General features: G+C 42.8%; 1 protein-coding gene across 2 annotated transcripts in view; it reads right to left on the reverse strand.

Annotated features, from left to right (window-relative positions):
- The window catches only part of LOC131265628 (gamma-aminobutyric acid receptor subunit beta), a 47,239-nt gene that overhangs the window by 6,974 nt on the left and 19,107 nt on the right, over positions 1-21,158 (reverse strand). For both annotated transcript variants that reach the window (XM_058267913.1, XM_058267914.1), the window contains exon 5: positions 7,314-7,451. In XM_058267913.1, the coding sequence (XP_058123896.1) occupies positions 7,314-7,451 (138 nt within the window). The remainder of the gene's footprint in view (positions 1-7,313; positions 7,452-21,158) is intronic.

The raw sequence follows: 21,158 nt of genomic DNA on the forward strand, positions 1-21,158 counted from the left end.
TAACAAGAGAGTAACCCTAAATGATGGTAAATAAAAACTACTTCAGTACGCGACTCAATGGCGATGTGTGGTGACTAAAAGACTAATAATCCCTTTTGAAATGTTGCGGTCGGTCGGGCAGCTGGTGTGACTTTGCAGGAGTTTCCATTTTTATGATCCCGCGGTTTCTTAGCTTTGGCCATCGTTTATGAGCTTATCGTTTTTCATTCATCAACACAGCATCATGGGGCGAGCCCGAATGTGATGAAGATGGTTTTTCCTCTCTACCATGTGTGTGTGTGTGTGTGTAGGTATGTGTCAAATTGTGTCAAATTCGAATACGGTTAAGGGTGGGCGAAACGAAGGCTTAGATGGGAGGGTCGAGATGAGCTTTCCCTTTTCTTTGTTCTTTTGGTGGCGCTGCACCCACTGTAAGGGATGCTTCTCCGTTGCGGTTTCTGGCCAGGGTTAATCCTCGTTAAAATGTATCACTACCCGCCCCTCAAAAATCCTGAATACGCCTTTGATGGGATGATATGTTAATTTTCCGACAACCCGAACCCCAATGTTATCCCCGTACGGCGAGAAAAAAGTACGCCCGATCACCTTAATTAAAAGATGCTAATGATTATCCTAATGATTCGGTGGAACGCGTTGCACAAATGATGAAAAATCTGCGGTTATGATAATCAGCCCGGTTGGATATGGAATGTCTTTTTGATTGCGTTTTTCATACGCCGGAGGTCGTTATTAAATCCATCGTGTTTGTTTTGAGTAAGCTGATGGCATGGAAAAGTAACGTTACAAGATTTTCAGTCGCTTTAACCGGACCAGCTCTTAAAGATAGCTCCTAGATAAGAAAGAGAGGTAAAACGTGAGCGAAGCGACAAAATCAAAACAGCTAAATGCAAAACTTGCTTCAAGAAAAGTCTAGAAAGAATAATAAATTCGATTAAACATGATTGGTAATGCTGGGTCAAGCAAATGTGAATGGGCTCGAGAGCTTGCTCTACACTACCGAATACGTATGGATGATGAAAACGTGTGTTTTTTTTCTCTCTGTCACCAGAGTATTATGGATGGTTTTTTGTTGTTTGTTGTGTGCTTTTCTCGTTACCAACGATCCCGTTGGCAGCGATTTCGTTGTGTGAGTACAATAATCAAATCCGAAACATTGTCCTGTAGATGTTTTGGATGGTACGGGGCTCTACCAAACTCTAATGTGTTTTAGAGGTTTTGAGGGGTGGTTTGCGGGGCCACGGGGACGAGAGGGTTTCAATTTTAATCCGAATCTTAACGAGCAAACCGAAGGGAAGCAATCTATTGCCAATCGGATTGAATTGCAAACTAGGGAAGACTCGAGAGAAGTGAATTCACGAGGGAAAAACGGGCTTTTCCTTGGGCTTCGTTCTTGTGTGCTTTACTGTTCTGACAATGTTTTTTTAGGATTTTCTTCACATACAATCACCACTATTTGTATCGGATACGCAGGTGAAGATTTAATCTTGGCTGCTGTCCCTGTTTCGTGCCGGGCCCTCTTTTTCGTAGACCAGCACGAGAATAATGGACATTGCTGGACAGACTTTCAGTGACAAAAGTTCATCTTCTTCCATCGTTCGGCGTGTGTGTTTGTGTGCACCGGAATAAGGACTTTTAATTTGAAATGGAGAGAAAAAACATTACTATTGTTAAGGTTTCACGTCGTTGTATAACTTTGCACATTACGATTACCCTTTGGAAGAGCTGCCGTTTTTCCGTTACGAAATACAACTCACCGGCTAGTGCATGCAAAGCTTGATTTGGGATTTTTGTTTGACTCTGAAGCAGTTTTGATTACGAGTTTTTTTTTCCCGATGGTCTGTTTCTAACCTTTTTTATTAAGTCTTCGGTGCTCGGTTGGTTTTGAAATTGCGCTTTTCGCTTACCGTGCTGGGTGGAGTTTGAATCGAACGCAAGTTTATAGCATTTTTCCAGATTGGGAGATCATTCGTTCCGTACGGGCTATTCGGGGGACTAGATTGTGTTTGTGGTTTGTTTTATTGTTTTACTTTTTCCTTTGGGTTATTCTCATCGATACACACCCTGGCATTGAGATCATTCGTCGCGGCTATCGTACGCGGCTTAGATTGGTTGTTTTGTGGTGCATATATGGCAAAAGAGTGCGCATAAGCGTAGGGAAAAACAAACGGGGAAAATTACTGCCCATTCGTTCGGTTTGCCTGTGTCCGAGGAGAACAGAGGCTACACCAAATAATTCTCTTGGGCTCTCAGCTCGGACATAACGTCGATTTGAACAAAATCGCTGTCGACTAGGGGTTCATGAAGTTCCCTTTTTGTTTGTGTTGGTTCGATAACTTTCATCTTCCCCCCTTTAACCAGAGTGAAAAGTTAAATGCATTGCAAGAGTACTGAAAGACTTAATAAAAACTTATATTCCATGGATTACCAGAAAATATACACGGATTTTGAGGCATATGTTTTCAACGAAAGGTGACAAAAACCATTCACACAGCTCTCGTCCGTACTTGTCTCAAGGGCAACTATTTTATTTTTTTAATGAAAACCAAAATCAGCATCTATTCAAAAGGGAAAATGAAACGACGGGAGTCCATTTTTGGACCGCGCTTCTGTCGTCGGAAAATGAATCGTCTACACGTTTATGACGACCGGAGGGAAACATGATTGATGGCTTGATATGATGACTAGCACGATTCTGGCCGCCCCCGGGTCTGGCCCGGGGGGACGAGGACGATCGACGTGCGCTAATGGGGTTGCGCGGTTCACGCGAATCAACAGGGTTTCCTCCCTGCCACAGGGCAGAGGGGGACTAGGGACCAATTTTCAGTCTTGGATCGATCGATGATGCCAGACTTGGGTGGCGAAAAAGGAGTGGTCCCGGACGAAGTTGGACCATTCCCTTCTGGTTTCTGTTTCGCCAAATCCTCGCCGGAGCGGGATGAAAACACAGGGAAAATGGTGAAAAACTAAACACGGATCCAAACGACGACATCCTGGCGGAAATGGTGAATCGTTTGACGTGGGGGTGGGGAAAATAAAACGGAAGGAAAGATAATCAAACACTGCACTTACCTGTGGTTTGGTGCTATATGTGTGGTCATGCGTGTTACCGCGCTCTTATAGGTCTTAGAGCTGCGCCGCCATGTAAAACGGTCCGTCGAATCGGAAAAGCTTGCCGGTTGTGCACTGTTCGCCTGCGCGGTACGGGTTTCATTTTTCTTTTTTCTTGCAATATTATAAAGAATGTTTACCAAAAGACAACAAATGTGAAGATTCTTGGGAGGGGTCGAAACCTAGGTTCAGCAGATTGACGGCGAAAGTAACGGTCCCCATTGTGTTAAGGTAGTAGTAGTGCTGATTTAGTTTTCGGCATCGTTGGCATACAAAGCATTCGCCCCAAATTGTCGATGTGCCGATGGGAAGGTTCCCATTACCCGGTACGGGCCGGATTCGATGACTCAATGCTAACGACGGCTTGGGAGATTAATTAATAGCTGTCACGCACCGGCATTGCTCGGAAGTGGAGGAAACCTCGCAAGGTAAATATCCGGTACGGACGTCCTGACGCTCGCTAACCGAAAGGATGAGCACTCTATCGGACGGTGTGGCGTGTCGGTGGTCGTCCGGTTTTAGGGCTAATAATCGTGGCACGCCTCGCGCGGTCCACGACCGGGCATTTCGGTATATGGTAATGACATTTTCGAACACATGCTGTTAGAATGTTACCTTTCCGATGGGGTTTTTTTGGTTTGTACGTTGCCCACCGTTCACAAAGAAATTGCGTGACGGCAGGAATGTTAGCGAGTGGAGCAAATTGAACCAACCCCCGGTGGGGCTACCAAAGCTCAACCCTAACGGAGAGAAGCGGTCCATAATGGCGCCAAAGCTCAGCCAGAACCCCCTCCCGGACTCATTTCGAACCCAGTGAAGCCGGGCGGAAACCCCATTGGTTTGGGGGATTATACAAATAATTTTGCACCAAAATGGCACCTCAATTATGGTTTCGAGCGAGTGCTTAGTTTTTTATTTTTTGCTTTGCAAAGTAGCCATCCACCTCCTTTGTTCACCTGTGAAGGTGACCGAGTTCATATTTTTGGGCAACACTCGTTCAGTCAAGGGGCCACACTCGGATGTCACATATACGTCCAGCACACAGCTGCTATTAAAAACGATGGGAAAATGCGTGCGGCCCTGCTGGCGAAGGACACCATCTGCTAGTAATGATACGCTGTAATGGTCTCGGGTCGGAGGAAGCCACACAACGCGGGTCCGAGACCAGCATTGGAAAATGAGCGGAATTCCTTCGTGTTGCCTTGAAGTTATTTTGTCAGTTTAGTCATTTTTTTGCAGGGTGGGCCAGAGAAACTTCTTGATTTGATAAATTATTTTGAGAAAAAGTTCAAAAATATCATTCTAGTTCTTGTTTGTTACACAAACTATATCAAACTGTAGTTTATGTGCTTTTAAAACGAAATTGAGGATATTACGTCCCTCGTAAAAAAAGCAAGGTTTAACCTTTTTTTACACTTAACTGCACTCTTCAAAATATATCCATAAGAATGTTATCAACAAGCTTCCCTGCTCCACTCACAGAGAGGATTATAATTCCATTCGAAGACATACGAACATCAAAGAAATAATGACTATAATCTGATTTTGTGTTTCATAAAGCATTCACTTCTACTGTTTGTTTGAGACCGAATGAAGTATATACGAATACATCACTTAACACGCTAATACGAGGTAGAGTTGAATATACTATAATTAATCTGTTTTCTGGTTTCTGTATAAGCTTCGTTAATTCTTTTTGTTTAGTTTTATGGTTGGAAATAGCGACCATAACGTGTGTGGAATACGACACATCGAAGCAAAACGGACATTATTAGATAGGAACTTTTTATGACCCATACATAAGCATAAAGTTTATCTTCGATTTCGTGACAATTTTCACATCACCGTTTCTTACTTCCCGGGCCAATAGGGTCGTTCTACACATCGTTCCATGTCCCAATCGGGTCAACTCAACTAAACCCACGGCGATTCCGATACGCATCCGGTGATTGGGGATTACGGTTGAATGTGGCCAAATGTCGATCAATTACACCTATTTAGTAGCGATCATTGGTGATTCCTCCCAAACCGGGGGCCCTCGGGGACCGAGACGCACCATCGCAACTAAAATCGCGGTGTAGTATTTACGGAGTCGATAGGAGGTAGAAGGAATCAAACTGAAAGGAAATAAACGATCAAAGCGCGATGCTACGCAATCTAATTTATCGTCCCGTTTGGGATAGTAGTAATTTGCGGCTATCCTCAGTCCGATAGAGGCAGAGCAGGCCTTGACAATGCTGGTAACGATTGAATGCTCTCTGATAGTAGTGATGGGTAGCTAATTTCGTAACAAATTAAAAGTTTGAAAATCGAGAAGAGACATTTCTCTACATCAGTCGTTTTTTGACGCATAGTAATAGAGGATACAATACTACGGTAAATAAAAAGAAAACAGGACAATATTGATAGAATATTTTTTGGGCTCGAAAAACATGTTGTGTTTGAATAAAACACCCTTTGTTAAACGTATCGAAAACCACATACCTCGAACGTCAGCCATGCTCGTCAAACGAGAGCTTTCCGCATCGAGTGACGCATGATGGTGATTTTACGAACCCGAGGCGACCGAACCATCGTCGCTGAGGCGCAGAGGCTGCTGGCCAGGGCAGCAGTTTTCATCAGTGCCTGTACGGGCTATCCGTTTTTCGCACGAACCCAAACGGTTCCCCATTCGGTCGCCCACCGCATCCTGCCACTCATCCTGTGTGTGTGTGCGCGCGCGCTCGCTTGGACCCTACATTTTTATAATGAACCTGTCAATCCTGCGAAGCGGCTGCTTCCGTTTTGTGCCCATGTCATGTGCCCATTACTGGGCGCCACGGTGAAGGCCACAACATAACGAACCCCCTGGGGTACGGTCGAACGTGGGGTGGATGGGGGCCACGGGTGTGTGGTGACTGTGAATCGATGAGCCTTGTCGATTCGGTTCGGGTGAAAGATGTGTATTTTGTTGAAGGACGTAACTATAGCGAATTACTATAAATAGAACGTTATGCGTCCCGGGCGCCCATACCCATGGTGCGATATACCCGAACCAACGGTGATGCCCTGCAGGGCCTTGCACCAGCGACAACCTGGACGGGCAACTGGTGGAAGTGTTTGGTGGAACGGTTTGCGCAGTTTTCGAAGTATTAGAGGTAGAGAGGAAAAACCATCGGCTCATTGCTAATCGGAATTGGAGGCGGAGGTCGTCAGGCAATCGCCGATCGCCTCAGTGCCCGATGTTTGCGAATGTTGCCTACATCTGGTGAAAGCCAAAAGTAACCGACGTCGTCGATGAGGTTCATGATGGAGTGCGTGACACAGACTCTGTACAACTCTTTTCCCGATGTAACGCTAAGACACCATTTTACCATTGCGTTTGTTTGCTTACAACCACCTACATTTAGGGCCAATCACTATAACGGTACACTATTTAGCCTAGTACTGGTTCTAGAAAGCGATGAGCGAGCGATGAGTGAGTGAGTTGATAAGGCGAGTAATGGGCGGGTGTTCAATACCGAAAGCATTCCGGAGATGTCAGTCAGTGGAGAGGGGAAGGGGGAAATGGAAAACCAAAACCACAAACGGGCGAATCGATGCGTTCACCAAGAACTGATCACTTTGGCTTTACAGAAATGGACTCGACATGAATCAAATCATAACGATAGAATGGATTATGACTTCATTCTGGAAAGAAGAAGGATTGCGTAAAACTTGAACGGATGATGCAATGGCTTGGAATGGAACTGAATATGGAGGTGGATATTTTTCAGTACGTCTAGATCCGATTTGGGGGGATGCAAGAAAGGTAGGCAAGATGTTTGTAGAACAATAAATTTAGATAAAATGGACATAGAGCAATAAGAAAACTGGATCGCACGAGACAAATCGTTCATTAGACAAAAACATACATATGGATAGAAGTAAAGGAAGGAAAAACTACAGCTAAGGCTTGACTGGTTTGAGCAATAAAATCATGTTGTTTTGTTGCCTGTTTGTTAGCGAGCGAGAAGTAGCTGAAGTGGATGGTGGGATGCGGTTGATTGATATTTTTAAGTATGAACACCAGACGGCGGAAGGATACATTCGTCTGAGTGGGGAAATTTGAGTTGAGGTACTTTCTCTTAAATTATCGACTAACGGTTTTGATATCAAAAGTATTGAGTAAAAAGTAATGAAGTAATGAGCAATATTTAACAAAATCGGTGACCGTCTACAGGTACCTGTTGTGAGACTGATTTCCATAGCACGTTGACGGTGTCCCAAAACCTTAAACTGAGGCAAAGACACTTCGCTCGACACTCCGACCGAGTTGGGGCCTTCATTCCATTTGTATCGGATATCTCTCATCGTGTAGCCGACTACCATTTTGAGGCGAGTCGGCGCCGGTGGAAGGTTTATTTTTCGAAATTGCATTGCATTCGCAGCCGGTGGTTTCGCGGTCAACGATTGAGTTCAAGTTGTGTGTGTGTGTGTGTGTATGTGTGTTTAGATTTGTGTAAGGACAAGTATTGGGGGTTCCGTTCAAAAGCGGTTGATAGGTTGGTTGGCGCATCGACCAACAGTTTTGGCGTTGATAAATGTAGGTTGTTTGGGACGTACACGGTTTTTTCATTCCATTTTCGCGTTAATGCGCGGCAATCGATGTCGACGTGGTTCGCAGATTGGGATAACCATTGGGTTTTGTTTGTATGTTTGTTGTTTTATCCCCGCGAAGCCAATGCGATTGGTGAGAGCGCGCGTTTGGAGTGTATGTGTATGTGCATGGCGGTGAGAAAGTTTGTAAGGATGCGCAGTTTACATCGTGTTGACATTTAGCCACATAGCGGTTGTCGGCACGCATCGTTGCATTGGTTGGTTTTGGGTTTTTTTTTCGAATGGCATAGTTTGTGTATATAAATTGGAACATTTATATGTTTTTTTTAGGTTTCCATCGCCCATTTACAATGTCAGCGGTAGTCGCGCGATGATATTGGCAGCAGTTGAAGTATTGTTTATTAGTGCCGGTTGTTGCAGTAGCGGTTGAAGTAGTAGTAGTAGTAGTAGTAGATGCAGTAGTAGTAACAGGCAGTATATTGGAGTTTTGCCCATTGGACGGTTTTCGATAAAACCAAACCGATACATATACACACACGCACACATACACAAATACGATTAGAAAAAAAAACAATGCAATATTGATCGGTAACGGAACAAAAAAGCGGGACATTGTTGGTTGAAGAAAGAAAGAAAAAAAGAGAGAAAGATTCGTGAATTAGAAACGGTCGATTGGACGAGTTTAAATCATTGTGTTAGCTGGTGGTAAATGATTGTAATTTTTCCTTGTGAGTGAGTGTGTGTGCGTACCAATGGTATGGATCGTATGCGATTAGTGAATTTGTTTCTAGTGTTGTATTCGGGGTGTGGAACCTAGTTTGTGTATATTCATAATTTTGGTCCTAAGAGTGGTTTGGTTTTTGTACAAAAGGGGGAAAGTCATCTCATATTATACGTTCAATCATAACATCTACTGACGTAAAATACCGACGTACGCGTACTGAAGCGTCTCAGTACAATGGCCTTGTTTCCTTGTGAGTAAGTTTTTTTTTTTGCGGAACGAGGTCATACAGAGGTTGCGATAACACAAATCCTAGTTTTTTTTAATCCACGTATCACACCAGTTCATTACCACTACTTCGTATGTTCAAGGTCGATCACAACAAAAAGAAACACACACAAGACAGCTAGGCATGTTTTCCGTATCCTGACATGTGTATCGTGAAACATGACTAATTGGGGCAAGAGCAAGTATGTCCTCCTACGGGAGTATCCGTTCGGTGATCGTGGTTATACAAACAATGGTAAGCTTTTCGCATATGTTTTCTACGGTGTCTCCATTTGTTTTTTGTTTTCCTTGCGATGACTAAGAGGAGAGGGGAGAGAAAACAATTGAAGATGGCGCACGGACAGTCCTTCTCGGAAACTGCCGGAGAAGTGAGTCAAGTGTCACTTCTGGTTGACATTTCAGCAGGTGGATTCGAGAACACTCGGAAGCATACACAGTACAGGATTACAACGATTGGTTCACATTTGTTGCTGCAGTTTGCCGTGTTAGTTGTGTTGCAGATGCTGCCGTCTGTAGGCCTTTCTGGACCAACTGAGCGTATTGTAGGTATTTCTAAAGCTAGAACTCCGTATCGGTTATCAACTGTTAGGGTCACTGAAAACGCAATGTGTTTAGTTCGCTTTTGGCGTACGTTTTCACTGATATTTTTGAACTGTATGTTTCAATCGTGAATTTGGTTGTAAAACAAAAAATCAATTCAACTATGCTATGGGTTTTGGTTGTCGAAAAAATGGTATACATTGGATTACAGTAACAAAAATTGGAATCAAAAGTGACTAGCATCAAATGAAAGATCATTCATGGCAATATGTTTAGTACAAAACAATTACATAGCTGTAACGGGGTCATTACCTGCAAAAAGAGTATCACTATTTAAAAGTTTACTTCATAATAACGAACCCTTGATGGTGGTGGCTGCCGTAGTAGACAATTTTCCGACCAAGTTTTTTTTGTGTCACGTTTGAGCAATTAATTTAAATAATGCTTTGCATGTTTAATGCCATGATGGTTAAATGAGGACGTTGGAAAGAAGGAAAACAGAGTTGGTTAGCGTGTGTTAAAGAATGACAGAAAAAGAGAGAGAGAGAAGAGATAGATACAAAGAGCGAGGGAGAGGAAGAGACTTCTGCGAGATATAAAAATGATTTATGGATTCAAAAATAATGGATGATGGAAGAAAGATTCATCAAGGTGATCAGTTTTTCCCGGAAGGGGGTCGGGTTTCCATACGATCCGAAGGGCGGATTCCCACCCACAGGTGGATCCGGTCGGGGATGCCCTACGCAGCGGGACGAATTTAGCGAGGCGAATTGTTAGGTTTGCGTTTTTAGGGTGGAAACGAGGTAGGCCGTATCCACTGCTATGTGCGTTTTCGACATTGTCCAGACCGAAGCGAAATGCATCGGAATTTGATGTTGGCGTATGGTAACAGCGGCCCTGACAAGCGGTTGCCACTACAATGTACGACATACGAGTGTGAGTATATGGCTTCCAGGGTTTTGTACGATATTATGAGTGATATAATACAAACATGAAATTGAGTTACGCTTGTTTTGTTTCCTGTTATGAACTATTCGACAAATCTATAAAGATTCCGAAGATAATCCGGTTTGGTATGTGATATTCATTCGCAAAAATAAAAAAAAAAATAAAAAACTAGTTTCTTCACCATATTCTTCATGAAACAAAAACTTCGTTTCCGCTTTAAGACAAAACTTTGTAGAATATTTTGTTCATGGATCTACAGTTTTCGAAAGGATTCATTAATTGGAGTTGTGTTGAAAATAAACGTTTCCACTAAACGACCGAAGGTTGAACAAAGTGGGTGGAAAAATCATACGACAATAAGAAAATACATTAAACAACCTGCGTCGTAAAACTTCGTCGTGCTCCCTTCTGAACCATTTTAATACAGGTTGTTGTTGTTGTTGTTGTTGTTGAGGAGCGCACGAGAGTGAGAAATGTACTGACGTAAAACCACTAGTTTTTGTAAAAAAAAAAACCATAAAGACGCCGTAAACATACACAATTTCCACGGCAGGTAGAGCATGAGTTTTGATTCACTTTTTTACCTTGGTTTTGAACTTGTAGCGTAGGCGTATTAAAACATGTGAGGTTAAAACAGTGCGTTTCGTAGGAAATAACTACTGTTCGTCTTAAAAACTAGACAAAATTGAACACATTACAAAATGGTAGGCATATACTATCATCACATGGAACGGAAGAATTCGTCGTGGTACGTACAGGAAAACAAAGTAACAGAAAACAAAGAAACACAGTAACAGAAAATGTTTATCCGCTACGACTCTTTGTTAACTTGCAGAACAGATTAGTCTACACGCTGCTACAAAATCGGTTGAAAAGTTCGCTTTCTTGAAAACGAGTGGAAAACTATTCCCGAACGGCATAGGTGAGCCTATCGGTGGTACAATGCTTGTCGCAAAAAGCGTACAACCCATTTGCGTGTGGTGCATGTGGTTAATTCACAACTAAATTGTGTTTTCTTTATCGTTTTCGCTATGCGGTGTAAGTTGGAGTGATCGAAAATCTGAAACCAAAGACCACAAAAGTAAGCTCAAGGACAACGAAAACAGACACATCACTGTGAGTACATCGTAGGTAGCATTCTAGTAAATTGGGAAAATTAAACAACGTGAACAAAATGAATAAGCCCGTTTCGGGGGCTAGCTTGAAAGTGTAGTGGTGCTAACGGTTGCAAGATTCAACAACTGTTAAAATATTGATCGGTGTTGTGTTGGTGAACGAAAACAAAGAAAAAACAAAATCACATAACATATGGGCAGTAACATCTGGAGGGAACATAAAAATCGTACATTTACAGTAAGATAAACCATATGATTTTTGCAGGAAGATTTTAATCAGAACACAGAATAATTAAAAGTATCGAAAACAATAAACATGATAATGTTTTTGGTTGGCTTGTTGGGGAATGGTTTTGTGTTAAGAGGTGTAAGATGATGGCCGTTCTAAAAGAACATGGTTTGAACAACCTTGGTTCAGTAGATACTGGGAAGAAAGTAGGATAGAATGAACAAAGTGTGTATCAACAGAGACGGAGCAACAGGAAGAAGATGTGAGAACACAGATGTGCGATGAAACATGTAGAAAATATTTTGAAAAATATGATGTAGGGATGATGAAAGTGCCAGAAAACGGTTTGCGTTTGACAGCTTCGGAAAGGTGGACAGACGTAGAAGAAGTACATGAAACGAAAGGAAAAGAAACGACAGAATGCCGTAGAACAGAAATCTGACAGAGTCATTGGTGATGATGAGAGAAGTATAGAAGGTTAAAAAATGTGGATGATGATATAGGTGTGATTTTTTTCTGTTCATGATGGGGTACCTGTGGTTAGGTTAATTTCGGTCGCCCTCTGCCTGTGACCCAGTACTCTAAATTGTGGTAGTTCTACTTCGCTGCTCATTCCGACACTACTTAGGCCGTCTTTCCAGAAGTACCGGATATCTCGCATCGTATAACCGACTCCAGGGTTAGAAGGTTTGGTATTTTTTGGTATGTTAGTATCGGTTTCGGGTCGATTATGGTTCGAAAGGTTGTGTAGGATTTGTCATTTGTGGCAGTACATTCGGCGGAACGTTTGAATTTCGAAAGTATTTGGCGTATTTTCCGTCGGTTTTTGTTGTACGAGCAATGAATCCGCGGCGAAAGAGTTGAGTGTGGGTTTTTTTTCGATTTGGTGTGGATAAAGATTTTCGATTGGCCACACCATTTGACGTCACGCACGGTAGGCGGTTGTGGTGGTGATAGTGGTGATGGTATTAAGTTGAATGTTGTTTTTTGAGTGATTTCGGTTTTGTAATTAAGGTTAAAAAAATATGCATAAACGCGATAGGTTAGGTGAGGGAAAAGATAAAGAAGAAAAAACGTAAGATTATTAACGATATCTAGTGGTGAATGTTGTAAAAGCGAAGGTCGTCAGAGTTGGATAAGATGAGTTCCAGTATGTGTACGCATTATCATAGTTGTAGTAGTTGAAAAGTTTTAAGTTACTTTTTTTTGAAGTTTTTTGTAGTAGCACTATAAAGCAACGTAAACATGTGTACAAACGGAAGGGATTGATAAATCTTTTTTTCTAAGCAACCAAGTTGAAGTCTTGGGTTTTTCTAAAGAGCAATTTGTAGTAACCTTATCGCGTCTTAGGTCATTGCTTATTACAAATCTACTGTTACTAAAAAAAACCAGAAGGCTTACCAACGACTTTCGATAATGTACCAATCATGATCGAGATGCATTAACAGTCCAATAAAGTAAAAAGTGAAGGAGATTCGTAATGTTTCCAGTAAGCAATCAAACCAATGAAAAACAACCGATAAGGCGCAATGGATTGATGGGAAGGTTGCGGTTGGAGTTGGCAAGGTCTATGGTAAACTGTTCGGGACATTGCAGGAGGAGCGTGGATAAAAATGGAAGAGCTGCTTGGATTCTTTACACTTTTTATTCTCTGAGCAGACCTAGTTTATGGTGGAATGTAGTTGAAGCAAACAGATGTTTGGATACAATATAAAATAAAACATAAATGCTTTTAATCCCATCGAGAAATGTGTAAGAACTGCACAAAAGACACAAATACGATTTGAGCAACTTAAGCAACTAATTTAGATCGACTTTCATACTAGTTTTGATCTTTTTTATTCTTTGCAGTTAAAGTTTTCCCTTATTGGCCAGGGTAGTTCTTTTCCAGTAAGCTGATTTTCACATAATGTTACGTAAGAGTTGGAGGTTTTGTTTTCGAAGAGCTTAACATACTAGAAATGTATCGTTCGTTTTGTGAAAGCTCAAAAACACGGAACTGATCGAAAGGTACAAATTGGCCCACCTGAGCTTAATTAAAAGTGAAGTCGAACAAAAACATACTTTTAGCTACTGTTGAAAGTGTGTGAGTACGCAAAACACGCATTTGAAAAAAATCAAAAACCTGTGTTTATTTTTTGTTTGGTTATTTATTTACGTTACTTAGAAACTCGATAAAGTGCTCGAAAAGGACGAAAATCAATTCGCTACGGGTCTTTGATAGATGGTTCTGATAAAAGACTTCACAAAAAGGATTTGAAAACAACTTTTTTAAAGTTCGCTTCCTGAACTTTGAGCAAACGCACCGTTTGTCGCGTGAGTAGAAGCGAGTTGCTTTAGGCGCACTAACTAGCAGTGAAAGGAAATGAAACGAGAGATAAAGTGGACGAAAGTGAAAAAAAGTGTAGAACAGAGAAATTTGCTGGAGAAAAGAGGTATGGAAAAAACTTTTAACAAACAACGGATGAGACGATGCGGAGGCAAAACTGAATGATTAATTATGCATTTGGAGCCCGAAACAGCAAAACCGATACAAATGGCCAAACAAACTGGACGAAAAACTCGGCGAGTTTCCGGATAAAACACACTAGGCTAACGGTTCTGGCAAAAGTTTTGCCCGTATCTTCGCGGGTCCCTCTGGGACGCGTGTGGAGGTTGTTTGTGAGCAAACGAAACGGAACGGAAGCAAAGGAAGTAGGACCACGAAACAGCATGGGAGAACATACATACGCACAGAAAACAAATGAATAAAATAAAACCGGAAAACAACCGAAAAGTGTCGTACGTTAGGGATTGGTTTCGGCCCTCCCTTCGAACGGAAGCGCCAGAACTCCGGGAGGTGAGCATTAAATAATAATAACGAGCCCGAAAACTGCCATCGACTTTCTAAGCTCGGTGGCCGTAGTTTTTGCCCGAAACTTTTTCGGGCTCACCGGAAATGAAGAGGGTAGGGTTATGCGGGAAGGCGGGTGTTTTTGGAGTGGCTCAGGAAGCTAAGGAGCGATAGGCGGTAGTCGCATATGAGGCGTGTATGAGGTATGGGTAAGAAGTTTGCTAATAAAAACAAAACATGCACATATTCACACGCGTAGTAGGATCCTTCGTAAGTCCCTAAGCATTTATAGTTTTATAGATTTTGTTTGATGAGTAGTAAAAGGGCAGTCTGCTGTAGGTTAATTAACGTTAGAATATTTCTAGAAATATTTAGTGACGATGCAACTCACTAGTTTTGCAAATGGGTGACAGATGCTGTACAATGTTTGCAGTAGAATTGAGTTTCCAAATGAAACAGCTATTGTACGAAATGTTAGTGTACTCATGCTGGTAACTTTTCGATTTTGACAACCCTTGATAACAAGCGTGAATATATTTTAGAATATATGACGTACATAATTTCGCTATCTGTTCGATGCGCTTACTGACTCAGGCCTAAGTGCTGGTTATTAGCTAAAAATTACAAAACCTTTTCCATAAAATCTCTTAATTTAAATTCTGGAATGGAAAGTAATGTTTGACTTTCAGAAAATAGTAAATGCATACTTTCTCAAAGTTCTTACAAATCCGTATAGAGCTACAATAAATATAGATTGAAAGACCAATTATACAGTTTGTTCGCTAATGCGTTATTGGCATTTTGACCTGCAGTCGGTGTAGAATTAGTAAAACATGTAAACGTTGTGCTTTATAATCCAAGAATAGAAAATATTGCTAATATTTAATGTGAATCCACTTTAAATATTCTTATTTTAAAAGCGAACATTGGTGCATCCAATCAAACACTGCTTGAACAAGTCGACAGTGTCAACCGGAACCCTATTGGATCGTGTCGGTTTGCCAGTCTAGAGTGCTTCCATAATCATCGGTGGCTTCACCGTTACCATTATCATTTTTGACATTTTCCCTTACGGCGTTTACATTACTTCCACTATCGGGTCACATAATATCGTTACGTTCAGTAATACGGTTTGCCAAGGGCTCGAGGATGGTTCCCCGTGGGTTTCGCACTGGTCAGTATTTCCGACCGAGGCGATGTCTCATACATTTAGACGCGACCACCGGGCGACATAATTCATTTAGCTAACATTTGAGCAATGATGGCAGCTGCCGGGATGTCGGAACAGGAAATCGATTCATCTTCTTGCTCTCCAGCGCTTCTGTTTAACTACTGCCTCCACCGTGTTGGCCATCTTTATCCTAGGTTTTCTTTTCTAATTGTTTGCACTCGCCCCGGAGACTCGAGTGAGCTGGGAACTATGATAGGTAGTGACTTGAGTGTGTGTGTGTTTGCATCTTCGACGTGGGTTGCTTGACCAGTGTGATATTCATGACGTTGGAAGAACGCTGTAACATTCATGACATTCATTCACGTTATGGTAAGGTTCAGTTTTCGCCTCCCGTTTCAGTAGTTTGGCCAGCTAGAGACGGACTTGCGGCCGAAGTGTCTATCGCCAACGACAGCGTTTGCCGCTTGTGAGTTTGTTTGATCGAGCCAGCCCTGAATGAGGGAACTCGGGCTAAGAAAAACAAGTCCTCGACGACGAATTTGGATGAAAATGGTAAAACGTTCCAAGATGGGTGTAACAGCAAACTGAACAAAAAAGTCCACAAAACAACCACTGTGGAGTAAAATCTCTGATGGGTGCCGGCAAACCTGGAACCGTACTTCCGACTTGATTCCATCATTGGAACGACGAGAATTTGCTTGTGGAGCTCGAAAGTGCAGGGCTAGAGGCGGTGAAGGAAATTGCTTCAGTTAAAAGAATAAGAAAGACACACTTTTCAGCAAGCTTGTGCTGGCAGGAACGGCCTCCACCGCACAAAATGCCGGCTTTCGCCCTGTACTGTGTGCCGAACTTTGCGGATGTGGTGAAACTCGAAGCCATAATTCGTCCCCATTTTTGAGGTGGGGAGTGCGGGGCAGGGGTTTACCGGGCCTCGGGAAGCGGAAAGTAGAACATCTGTGCATCCGTGCCAAAGGCGTACGGAGGCAAGCGCGCAAGGATGAACGTGAAATCTTGCCCGGGACAATAGCCATCAACAAACTGTCTTGCGCCTTCGCCACTCGCCAAGATATTGATCCTGTGCGCGGTGGAAAGTTTTTTTGGAGCAAGACGACAACGTGAATTGTGTGCCATCATCTGCCGGTGCCGATGACGAAATGGATGCTGGTGGGAAAATATAAACCCTCCTCCTACTGCCCTAGTTCCATTTCACACCATTTGGCAACCGGTGAAAGCTGACGATGATGCCACTGGATGACGAGGACGCAAGGCAAACGAATGTGTATTATGTAGGACATATTTGATCAGTCAATTATCTGCGGAGCGCACTGTGCAGGGGCTTCCAGCACTCTCATCGGCGCTGCTCAGCTTCTAGCCTGAGCCGAGATGATGATGCGGGTGATGCTACGCTGCTGCGAGGATATGGCATTATGTTGTGCGCCAGCAGCGGGTCGAACAATCCCCCACGAGCAATGTTGTGTTTTTGGGTGCCTAGTCTTTTTTCTCCTCTCCACTTCCTGCTTTCTATTCGAGCTCCCACTTGCCCCACATAACAACGTCTTTAATGGTTTTCTATTTTCCCAAACAATTCATTCATCCCGGCTCCGTCGCTTCGTGGAGGATGGGTGGGGAAAACCCCGCCCCCAGTGGCGTGGCCATTTTGCTTCCATCTTGTATTTTTCCCGTACTTTCTCTAACCACTCCACTCCAGTTGGTTTTTCGCTGTCAACAACATGTTTGTCACGCAAAACCGTAAGAAGCGTTGGGAAAGCGGATCCATATGATTCTTTTTGGGCCAAAAACTTTCAACATCGGTACCGTAAGAAGACGATGTATTTGTGCGATAGTTTGAGCATTGGGAGAGGAAACATATTTGCGAGAAGCACGTGGTCCGTGGTCTGGCAACCCCAGTGCTGCTTGGTTCGTAGGTATTTTTGAGCAATGGATGGTATGGAAGTTTTCCGTGCCGCTCCCCGTCGTGTTTTGGGTGGTCGATTTCAATAGCATTTTCCACTGGTGACACCGCATGTTTCACATACACACAAACAAACACAAAATCACACATTTTCCCATAAAGTATCAGAAAATAGAAGACTTTTTAGCACTATATCCTAGGGTGATACCATTTGAGTGCGGGTGGGAAGAATCCGGGCGTCATAAACCGCTCCGTGCCGGAATTTTAGTAGCTTCGCGACGTAACGAGCGATGATGAGCGAAGCGATCCGAAGAGGAGGGGGTGGCTTTTCGAGTTTTGGGGCTAATCTTCCATAAAATGCAGACGTGCTGAGCGTTGGAAATGGAACCACTCGATCCGGTGTAGCGGCCGGGCGAAGAGATAAAAGCTTCCCCCCTCTCGCTAGGGGTGGCCGAAGAGGCAGCATCGATCGGTCGCCTCCTTGCGGACACACTTGGCGCTCCGGCTTTTTTTCGTGTGGTCCGGCTGTGGAAGCCGGTCGGTCGAGTTTAGTTTGGCCGAAAGCCGAAAGTGATTTATGATTGGTTGGGAAAAGATGGCAGCATGCATCCGCTTCGCCCGGACCGAGTTGAGTCGAGTGGTGCGGTCAAGCGTGGCGAAACCGGCCAAAAACTGGCCGGAACTGTTCGATGTTTGACTTCCGGCGGCGGGCATTGCTTTCGGTCACATCGCACTTTTGCCGCTGGAAACCAACATCCGGGCGTAGATTTATCGCGCTGCCAAAGGAAGGAGTCAATTTGGTGCTGTTTTGAACAAGCACGAGGACGAGCACGAAGCCCAGCACCAGATACGGTGGCTTCGATGGAAAAGGGATGCTCTCCCGATAGAATGGCTTGGAAGGCGCTCGGCTGGGCGATGGGAAGGCACTGTGGGGGCTGGGGGCTAGATAAGACAACGCCGAAACGAGGGGGAAAAATGGGGTAAGCTTGTTGTGGATTTCTGCTTTTGCGCCCCGAGGTGCGTGGTGCTACCACTTTTCGGAGCCACTTTTGCTATCAGGTGTAGCAGGTGTAATAAACCGAAAAGTGTTTCCGGTCGTTAAGTGGGATGTCGGTTTATTTTTACTTTTTGCTTTACTCCCATTCCTTTCGTTTGTTCCTTTCCGATGGCGTGCTATCGAGAAGATAAAGTTAAATGGTTCAATTGTAGAAAATTGAAGTGCGGCACACTTTCGGCGTGTAAAGACACTGGGAACACAAATCTTGCCGATTTCAAGAGACCTGGTAGGTAAATGCGTTTTCTTGCTCTTCGAAATACGTATATTTTATGTATTTCCGTGAGTAGGCTTTATTACGGTGAGTACCAGCTTCTCTCGTCCAATTTTAAATATATTATATAACTCCTTAAGAGAAACTTTTGCCAAAGTCAGTAAACGTATCGAACCTGGAGAAGGGATTTGAAATTCGTTTAAAAAAGTACGATATAATGTAAAGTAGGGAAAAGAGTATTTAAAACGAAACAACTAGAACTAGAAACCTTGTTTAATGCATACAATAGATCTTGGCCTTGCTTAAAATTAATGCACGACGCACGGTTCAAGCTTGTTCTTGTTTGTGCTATCTTAATGTAAATTAAACATGAGCGTGCCAAGTAGAAAATAAATTTCGATCAATAGCGATAAGCCCTTCTCTTCTCATGTTATTTAACGAGTAATATTTAAAAAAAGTACAAAAAAATCTCAGTATGGCTATACGCTTATCTAACGACTTGAATTTCGTTTTATCGACAAGACTTTTAATGGTTTTCAAGCTCTTCAAGCCCAACAATCTTTCCGGACCCGGAGTCCGGGTAGATGCTATCCAAAATTCGATGAATGCTCCAACACCATCCATCTTTCAATGGTTTGTGAGATGGAAAAAGAAAAGAATCTAAAAGTAATTGTGCAACCAGAAGGGAAACCAACCGGCATGTGCGGGTTGTGTGCGCACGCGGTGAAGGCAGTTTTCATTACATGGATTTTTGCATTAGCCAGCAATCGTCCCACATGGGGCGGAGGAGGATGGCGGAAACCGACGTGACTGAAGCCTGTCAAGGCGGTTTCCTTTCGGTCGGCCCGAAGATTGATGACTTAAATGGAATCGCTTTTGGGAAAACTGCAATCTCTATGGATATCTCGTGATGGCTTTGCCTGGCGCAGGGCTTTCCACCCGGAAGCGTGTGGTTCCCGATGCGATCGAAGCTTTTCCATTGCTTTCAATGTGGCGATGATGTTGATAGAAAGAATTGATTCAAGGAGTTTACGGCACTGGCACCGTATCGGTTGTACGCTCGACACAACACAATGTTGCGCAAAAGAAAAGTGGCCTGATGATGCGAAAGCAAAAACACCAAAGTTTTCTCGAAGGGTGACAGCTCAAATACTCGGGATTGATAATTTAGATACCGAGAATGAATTTTCTTATCCCATTGTTATCGCTTACAAAATCTTTCCATTCGGTAGAACCAAAAAGAAATAAAAACGATAAGATACTAAGACTCCAATATCATCAGTTACGATCATGCGTTTAAAAATGAAGCATTTAGGCTTCATCGCTGTTTTATGGCATCACAACCTTGATGAAAGTTTTGTGTAAAACAAGCATAAAATGTGCTAGATAGGACAAGTTAACATATTTAAAGTAGAATAAGGATACAGTTTTAAATAAGCAAAGTTGGGGTTTAGCTTCTTGCGTTTGAATTGTGAGAATGTGACAGGTTACAGAAAGATGAGGAAAAACAGTTTATAGAAAACGCATTTTGCCATTATATGGCTACACTTGTAAAGGCCCTGGTAATGGTTTTGTACTGAGCAGAAATCTATTATCAAACATTATTTAGATATTCACGAAGGTACAACTAAAGGATTAGGAGAAGTGATAGCTAGAGGAAAGGCGAGAGACAGAGAGAAGGTGTGAGGCATAACGATTGAGAAAGAATAACACGTTGTGTGCGGTAGTATCTCATCCCACGAGATGACATAGTTTTTGGTTGGCTTTGGAAAGTTTTCTATTTTTTTACTCTTTGCATTGCAATTATGCTTGAGACCTTGTACAGCCTTAGTCAACCTTCTGCGGTTGCTGTAGTAGAGAAGGCGACCGATAATTAACCGTTACATAATGTTGACAGTTGGTTTTATTGGTAAGATGTGATATGGCATCGGGAGCAGGAAGGAATGAGCGGGATTGGACCATTTGGTGTACGTTAACCATCCGGCGGTAGGTGAGGCGGTGAGGTTGTGGACGGTGAGCAGCGAGCGAGAGGTGAGAAAGAGGTTGGCGTGTGGTGTGTGGAGTTTGAATTGAGATGGATATTGAATCGTAGGATAAAAATGTAAAACTCCTGTTGAAATTGATTCGTTACGGGGTTTGTGGTCGCAAAGGATGAAACGGGGAGTGTTGGAGACGAGTGAGAATAGTGTCGGTGTGTATTTTCGTGTGTCTGGATAGGATATACATTAAGTGAAAAAAACAACCAATGGAAAAATAAAACTAAAAATTACACAAAAAGAGAACCAAATAAGCGATGGTATAGTTGTGGCGTGTGTAGGATAAGTAAACAGAACTTGCCAACAGATCAAAAGATGTTACCAGGAGGAAAAATGTTCAAAATTTCAATAAAAAACTTCTAATACTGAATATAAGCACACATAATTGTTTGACAAAGTGTGGCGTTGCTC

Source organism: Anopheles coustani, chromosome 2 (assembly GCF_943734705.1).
Source record: "Anopheles coustani chromosome 2, idAnoCousDA_361_x.2, whole genome shotgun sequence".
In the NCBI taxonomy this organism is placed as follows: domain Eukaryota; kingdom Metazoa; phylum Arthropoda; class Insecta; order Diptera; family Culicidae; genus Anopheles; species Anopheles coustani.